This window comes from Argentina silus (genome assembly GCF_951799395.1).
Source record: "Argentina silus genome assembly, chromosome: 12".
NCBI classification, from domain to species: domain Eukaryota; kingdom Metazoa; phylum Chordata; class Actinopteri; order Argentiniformes; family Argentinidae; genus Argentina; species Argentina silus.
The window spans coordinates 18639425-18647620 of NC_139666.1; the positions used below are offsets into that span (position 1 = coordinate 18639425).

An 8196-nucleotide genomic window follows, 5' to 3' on the forward strand; every position below is an offset into this window, starting at 1 on the left:
ATTAGGGTAACGACGTTTGCACCTTTGATATGTCTGACATTTATTCCCATCTGTCATTCAGCCAGAAATTCTATCTCCCCGAAGTCGATTTCGGCGATGAACTTGTCCTCCCCCCTGCTAGCGCTTCGGCTTTCCAAATCGCGCGCACACGTTGGTTTGCTCACTAGGGCCTCCTATGCCGAGTTCTGTAGGTCTAATATTTTATAACCTATTTCTGCAATTTTCTGTGTTGTATCAGATAATCTATTTACAAGGTGTATGATATTAACCCTCTACTGCACACAGTTGCCCTCAGAAAACGATCTCATTTTTCCTGAAGGTATCAGAACATTTTAAAAAGAGGAGTAAAGACACAATGAGAGAGGACTTGGATCATCACCTGTGGAGAGGAAAATTGGGTTGAAATATGTCAGGGTGCCCAAATGTATTCAATTCAACCACACACAACCACAACAACAGTCTAACAACCACCAATAGCAGAGTGGAAAAGTCAGGTGCGTCCCTGATTCATTGAGTTAGAGATAAACCAGCCTTCTTAGTTGAACTTCCTAGCTCAGTCATTCAATACCCCCTTCCACCCTGTTATCTCCAAGAGAAAGATGTGAGTCCTCCCAACTTTACTTGCCAGTCACACACACACACTAATCTTTCAACATCACATGCCGTCATATAGGCCCAGAGTCCACAAGGAGAAATTGCTCAAATGTGAAACTGAATCTGTATTATTGCTTCATTGCTGTTGTCAGACCTATATTCTGTGTGTGACTTATCAACTACATTTTGAGCCCAAACGGACAAATGTTTGAAATGTGCGCCACATGTAATATTGTTAATTCAATGTGAATGTTTTAATTGAATGTCCCTATCACATATAAATAAAATAAATCATATTTAAATAAAATACACTTTTTGACACTCTGTCTCACAGACAGACAGACAGACAGACAGACAGACAGACAGACGCACACGCGCACACACACCCTTTAATACAAGAGTTCCTGTCTTAATTCCCCAAATACTTGGAATGTTTATCCCATGGTTCATATGTTCATGTTTTTGTATACTGCTCCAGTGACGTCAATTTTCCTCTGGCTAGCTTGTTTGGAGGTCTGAGTTACCGGACAGAAATAGGACATTTTTGGGAACTCCGCACGCACATACAGACCCGCCACGACGAGACCAGACAGCGTCTACAGAAGCATCATAAAGGCAGTCAGTCAGGTATGCATTTAATGGATAAAATGTTTGTGATGAATGAACCTTGTGTATGACAGCTATACCTTACCCCTATTAACTGTTATCTAAGCTACTAAATTGGCGAGACATCTAAACTAAACTAGCTCAGTGGTGAGTAAAATATTGTATTCTTGATAACACAGGTTGAAAAGCTCAATGCATTGAAGAGTATAGTGATACCTACAGGCTAACTTATTCAAACCAACTAGCGAGCTACGATTCTCAAATTTTAAGATATGAGAATGCTTTCTGTCTCACTTGTTGAACAGTCTGATCGGACCATGTTGCTAGCATAGCTAGCAGCTAGCTACTTCCGAAACAATAAACATGTTGCGTTTTGGGATATGTAGTCTAATATAGCAGTATAGCGAAATTGATATCGTTCGTTTTCTTCGTCACAGCTAGGCTATTTGCTGTCACAGCCATGTTTGGATTAAGTAAAACCGTCCCAAACCTACTTGGAAATGCTTGTCACATTTTCATATCCTGGATATTTATTCTGACCTCTCGGCGCCTAAACCAGAGATTTTAGAATACTAAACTCTCAAGTAGTCCACGATAGTTCATCCGCGCAGGCGCTCGACAGACTATGAAATTGGTCAAACATTGAAAATGGTAGGTAATTAACACAACCTAAAGGACTAAATCAGAGAGTATGGAAGAGAGCTGGCTGTTAGTGTCGCCCTCAGGGGTCATTGCCTGCCTGTGTTATAATCATAGACTTTTAATGTGGAGGTGTTCCGTTTCAAAGAAATGCATGTCTCTAACTTTCAGCCTACCACATTCAGAATTGCATGTTTTATATCTGTTCACATGAATTAGCCTACTTAAAAACGTTCCAAACTCATGCTGGCACAGTGCATCTGGGACGGTCCAAGTCCTTACTTGTCGCGCGGCTTGGTTCTGTTGATAGCAATGGCATGGCATCCCCCTTCTCATGTTACATTCCACGAAGCTCCCCATTCTGGGGTACCACACGTGCTTCGAGATTACCCAAGGTTCTTCCACACTCTCAGAATAGTTCAATGTCTGCTTTGGTTGTTGACAGGACATCCAAGTGTTGCCACAGCTTGTATGCTTGTCTGTCCGCTGTCTGTTTGTTGGCTTGTATTTCTCCTAAATGATTGTCTGTGTGCCTTCGTTCATCTGCCGTTGTGTCTGTAGGACCTCAGTCTGAATGTCTGTGGATGTTTCTGTACGTCTTTGTCTGCGTCTCTGTGTGTGTGTGTGTGTTGTTATATGTGCTCCCTGGCCTGTGCAAGCCCGTGTCTGACAGCCCGTGTCCTGTGTTTGTGCAGCATAAGCTGAAGTCTTCGCAGAGGGACACTGTTAGACAGTTCATGTCCTTCACAGAGGCTGGGGAGAAGACGGCATTGTACTGCCTCACGCAGAATGACTGGAAATTAGAGGTGGCCACAGACAACTACTTCCAGAACCCAGACCTCTACTATAAGGAATCCATGAAAACCACTGTGGATCATAAGAAGCTGGAACAGCTCTACAACCGCTACAAAGGCAAGTGTGGACTCCAGCGAGGAAGTGTTAACGCTGGACCATGTTAATTTGTATGCGTTTGTGCTCATGTTGTATGAAGCGTATGATTACATGTTGTTTCACAGATTCCCAGGATGAAAATAAGGTTGGTATTGATGGGATCCAGCAGTTCTGTGACGACCTCACTCTGGACCCAGCCAGTATCAGTGTCCTGGTCGTGGCGTGGAAGTTCCGGGCCGCCACCCAGTGCGAGTTCAGCAAGAAGGAGTTCCTGGATGGCATGACAGAACTGGGGTGAGTAGTGATGTCATCAACCTGGGACACAGTTCTATTTAGGAAGCATGCAGATCAAAGCGCCTTACTGTAGTTTGTTTTCCAGTGTGTCTTGGTGGAGGGGGAGGCTATATTTAGACTGACTCAACCTTGGCATGAATACTCTGCCTTAATGATATGCTCGGTGTGAAGGCAGTATAGGGTCATAGTTGCTCTGGAGCCACTGGAGTGGCTAAGCTAACTCTTCCTGGTCACAGCCCCAACAAACTATGGGAACCACTTGGTTAGATGTGTTAGTTGTTTGTCGCTTGTGGTTATGTATGTGTTTATTTACTCATGTCTGATTGCCACAGACATGCACAAGTGGGGGGCAAAATCCCTGCCTCTTTGCCCTGCCACTCACAGAATGCCCTCCTGGATGGTATTTTTTCCCTCACATCGCATTGTCCCCCTACCCCTCCCCCATGCCCTTTTTGGGGGAAAAGCACCTTCCCTTGCATAAGTCTGTGCATGTCCCTGCTGATTGCTATCAACTCACTTGCTCACTTTGTTCCTCTCCTCTCCAGGTGCGACAGCCCAGAGAAGTTGAAGGCTCTACTTCCTAGACTGGAACAGGAACTCAAAGACAGCAGCAAGTTCAGGGACTTTTACCAGTTCACTTTCAACTTTGCCAAGAACCCTGGTCAGAAGGGTTTAGGTAAAGGGGAATTAGACAGAAGAGTCACATTACTATAAAGACTATTATCGTCTGTCAGATTTTTTATATCAGGATGTTGACGACGATGGCACTAATAGCAAACAGAATGAAAATACAGCAAAATGTTTTAAATCCAATTCAATGTGAATTTGTCACCAGGGTCTTTCTTCTGTCTGTTTCAGATTTAGAGATGGCTGTAGCTTACTGGAACCTGGTCCTGATTGGCCGCTTTAGGTTCCTGGACCTCTGGAACAGATTCTTATTGGTAAATTAGAAATGTTACTCCGTTTTTGACAGATGTAATCCAATGATTTGTGCATTTGTTGTTAAGTCATATCAAGGGTACAAGATCATTTTCTTCAACTCAGAGATACTGTACCAGGGCTGCAACTCTCTTGAGTCAGATTAGATGTACCTGGCTCAAAGTATTGTGCACTGTTGACTCTTTGAATGAAAAGAAAAAAACTAGTTTAATACGCTTTCGACTAATAATCCCCTGAAACTGCAAAGCAGTCTGTGTGCTGCATCCTGTCTCTTGTCCACTTTTGCCATTTCTCTCTTCCTGGACAGGAGCACCACAAACGGTCCATTCCCAAAGATACATGGAACTTACTGCTGGATTTTGGTAACATGATCGCAGAAGATATGTCAAACTATGATGAGGAAGGTGAGTTAAAAATGCATGATTTATGGCACATCATTCAGTTTGGCGGAGTATTGAGAATAAAATAAAGATCAAACGTTTTTGAACAGATATAATTTATTTTTGCATTATTCTGAGCATATCCCTACCCTGTAGTCGTGGTTACCAACTCTGGTCCTGCCAAGCTACTGGATGTTTAGGCTTTTGAGTGTTTGATTAACAGCCAGTAATGTGACAGCCAATAATGTGACAGCTAATTATATGACATCTACCTCCTGTCAGGGGCATGGCCAGTCCTCATAGATGATTTTGTGGAATTTGCTCGGCCAATTGTGACGGGATCCAAACGCAAAACTCTCTGATTGAAACCCGGCCCTTTAGAAGAGGAGTACTGTAGCTTTGTTTCTGACTCCTTTTTTTTTTTTTTAAGACAAAAAGAAATCAAGAAACACTTGAAATCGTGTCACCATACAACTATCAGGAACCACCAATCAGGGAGAGAGGGGAAAACACAGGAAATGACTGTGGGTGTTATTTCTGTCCTCACTTTATGGAGACATCACATGCGCATTGGCAGCTGCTGGCTCCAGCTAACACAGATGGGCCTCTGGAATATCTGTGGTCCAGTTACAGCTCCCTTTTGGAGCCTCAGTATCCCAGGTGCCTCCTCTGCTCTAGTACACCACTAAAGAAGAGAATATGGAGAGAGACTCGTCAGGGACCGCTACAGCCTTTCAGATGGTGGAAGGACAAAACATTGCCAGCACAGGGGAAGGGCTCTCTAAAAGTGGATTTACAGTACATGAGAGGAGGTCTCTGGGTGTTCTTGTTAATTAGTTTTGTGTGTCAAGCAGGGACCGGAATGTTTCCAACGCAGAGACTACGGGACAGAGCAACACCAGCGCCAAAAGAACTGTTATAGTTGTTACGTTATACCGTATCTAAAACACTATGTACAGAGAGAACTTTATGAAGAAATATATTAATGTTACATTTATGAATACAAGATATTATTCTTTTTAATTTAAAAAATCTCTGTAATATGTTGCCTCAATATCATTTTATTGATTTTGATGAATAGGTCAGGTGTGTGTTACAAATCATCATCATCTTATGAACAGGTTGGGATGGACAATGGTGTTCTTATTTTTTTGTTGTTGCTCAATCTGCTTTGTCAGATTTGTTAAACATTTCAGTCATGGGCAATGTCTTTTCTAAATGTCAGTCATGTAGGGGGGGTGTGTGATTTTAGAGCCCTGTTGGATGCGGGCATGTAACCGCTGTCTGTCTGTTACACTTCAGATCACTTTGCTATTTTATTAGAAATTGTTGTGGTTGAGGTGATATTTTACAATATTTAAATATCAATTTGAAACTTACAATCAGCCTGTGTGTGTGTGGGGGGGGGGGGGCTAGTTGGTGTAACAGTCATGCACTGTATATGAAAGCCTGTGTGTTATTTCAGGTTATGGTGCATTACGTCAGGGGTTCACAACAACAATCTTACAGGGCCACTGTAAATGCTGGTTTTTATCCTTGCTCTCTGATCAGAGTTATACATGGGCAACCTGTGGGATGGACTCTCTGGACAATCAATTATATTAATTGATCGATAAAGTGGCATGGATATAACAGAAACCAGCATGGCCCTCAAGGACTGATGGAGTTGCAATGCCTCAATGATGCAGAGCAGGCACAGTAAAATCCCTCTAGAGGGCGATGTTTGAGAGAGAGATTAAATAACAGAAGTACTGAACTTCAGGACATTTGTTCAGTATTGCTGCCTTTATGAGCAAATAATTTAAAAAAAGTTATTTACACTACTCAAACAGGTTTTGCTAGTTTGAATAAAGCATGTTTTTATCATTCATAAATTGTTATGTTTATGTTTCCTGTTGTGAGTGAGAAGCTTGTGGGACTGGACTAACTATCTTTCTACTGATACCCTCACATGCATGACCCAGTCCAATTAGCTGCTGCCCTCTCTTTCCAGGACTGTGTCTTCTTACTCCTTCTCAAGCCGCCCTTAATCTTTATTTATACTTCAAACACATGCAATGTTGATATTGTATTGAATGTAATGATTGTACAGTGTAATTGTGAATGGAGGCTCCCAGGCCATGGGCTTCACCCACAATACTGGCACTAAATGTGGGTAATCTCACGATTTGATGGAACAAAGGAGACTGAAAACACATTCAAGGGACATTCAAGGAGACATCACAAACAGATCATACATTTATATTCAGGCATGGTTATTTTAAAGTGTCTTGATAGTTTCTGAAAAGAGTGAAAGATTTGTTTGAACTTGGTTCATACATTCTTGCTTATAAGTCATTGTTCTTATCTGAATGAGAGATCCATCAATGGAATGTACTGTATACACACACACAAGTCCATCTCCATTGACCTACCTGCGGTTCAGCTCCACGTCCTATTATGCTAATGAGGGGGATCCTTTCCTGGACGACAGGTGATCTTGGGGAGAAAGAAGAACTACTGAATAGACACGGGCCAACCGCTAATGGTTGCACACCGTAAGCAACTACCGTTTGTTTAAAATATTCTACCTCTTCACATCCGGATTTATGATCTGAAATAGCCTTCAGATAATAGCCTACTGATGCTTTCGTGTTGAACTTTGGAGCATCCGTGTAGTGTCCTGTGTTTACTGCCCAGCGGCCACTGCTGTGTGGAAGGAGTTTAGAGTTTTCGAATGAAAATGTAAACATTTGAGTTGTGTATCGGAAAAACATAGTTACAGAAGTTCGTCGGAGCGTACGAGACACATTTCAACAAGAGGATCACCCACCGCTATGGAGAGTGAAACGAATGGAAACATCCCTTCTGAACTTCTGAATAACAGCACCCCGAGTGACAGGTATAACGGCTGTGAAGACAAACCTTTAGTATAATACACGTGTTTTCTCTGAGCGTCTTATGGGCTAATTAATTATATTATTAAATTATCTTAAGACGGTCCATTTCAGTAAGGGCACAGCAATGACCGCACCTTTTGTCAGGTGACGACGTCATGGTATGGCAATAATTAGCCAGATGAAGTTTAGTGTACGCTCTGAAACGGATCATTTCGCTTAATAGGACATTATAATATTCATCCATGTATTTAGTTATCAGATTGGCTTCTCGCCATAGATCTTTCCTCTTTCTGGCTTGATTTTTCCTTTATGCACCCAGCTGTCCTAGGGGAATGTAATTTCACTCGGGCTGACTCAACTGTGTCATCCGAGCTCCCAACTACAGCAATACTACCCTACAGGTTATTGTAGCTATGTGTGTGGTGTTTTGTTACCCTGCTTGCTCTGTGTTGAACAGACTCTTTCTCTCTGCCTCTGTAGGGTGGACCCATATGGGTTTCAGAGGTCTGAGGACTATGAGTCCTATGAGGAGATGATGACAGAGTACGCAACTGTTCTCACCAGAAGGTCCATCAGGTGGTCCAAACTCCTGCAGGGGAAAGTTCATGTGGAGAAGAACCTGAAGGGTAAGACACATACAGTCCAAACAATCACCCCCATCCCGATCACCTATAGTCACACACACACACACGCATACACACACCCCTCTTTTTGTTATTGTTGTGAGAACTGACATATTGTGTAAGAACTGACGACTTCCTTATATGGATTCTGTACTGAGTGTGTGCTTATTGTATACTGTACTATACTATAATGGAGAAGAGCGACCCAGCAGGGGATCTCAAGAGCTGACACACACGAGCGCACACACACAGCCTCGCTGATTGGTGTAGGTGTGATCATATAGGCCTGCTGTCCTATGGGATTTGTGTTCATAGTGAAGCGGTACGTGCGTAAGGGCGTGCCTAACGAGC

The 8196-nt window shown here is 42.7% G+C and overlaps 2 protein-coding genes across 3 annotated transcripts in view; both read left to right on the forward strand.

Annotated features, from left to right (window-relative positions):
- Positions 1–1093: 1093 nt before the first annotated feature.
- On the forward strand, positions 1094–6190 carry LOC310812754 (DCN1-like protein 2). Of its 2 annotated transcripts, none has more exons than XM_083681449.1 (7): positions 1094–1221; positions 2535–2751; positions 2856–3024; positions 3570–3700; positions 3883–3965; positions 4271–4367; positions 4626–6190. In XM_083681449.1, exons 2-7 carry the CDS (start codon positions 2577–2579, stop codon positions 4703–4705), a joined length of 735 nt encoding a protein of 244 aa, XP_083537575.1. In that variant the 5' UTR covers positions 1094–1221; positions 2535–2576; the 3' UTR covers positions 4706–6190. The 2 variants fall into 2 exon arrangements, with proteins under 2 accessions (XP_083537575.1, XP_083537576.1); XM_083681450.1 differs by having other exon boundaries at positions 4774–6190.
- Positions 6191–6976: 786 nt separating this feature from the next.
- LOC310813571 (growth hormone-regulated TBC protein 1-A-like) overlaps positions 6977–8196 on the forward strand; it is a 4748-nt gene continuing 3528 nt past the window's right edge. Inside the window, exons 1-3 of the mRNA XM_083682631.1 lie at positions 6977–7224; positions 7703–7848; positions 8161–8194. Of these exons, the coding sequence (XP_083538757.1) occupies positions 7160–7224; positions 7703–7848; positions 8161–8194 (245 nt within the window). The 5' untranslated portion in view covers positions 6977–7159. The remainder of the gene's footprint in view (positions 7225–7702; positions 7849–8160; positions 8195–8196) is intronic.

Coding starts and splice junctions, on each gene's coding strand:
- LOC310812754 (XM_083681449.1), top strand. CDS start 2,577: ATGTCCTTCACAGAGGCTGGGGAGAAGACGGCATTGTACTGCCTCACG. Junction 3,025..3,569: donor GATGGCATGACAGAACTGGG/GTGAGTAGTGAT, acceptor TCTCCTCTCCAG/GTGCGACAGCCCAGAGAAGT. Junction 4,368..4,625: donor GTCAAACTATGATGAGGAAG/GTGAGTTAAAAA, acceptor ACCTCCTGTCAG/GGGCATGGCCAGTCCTCATA.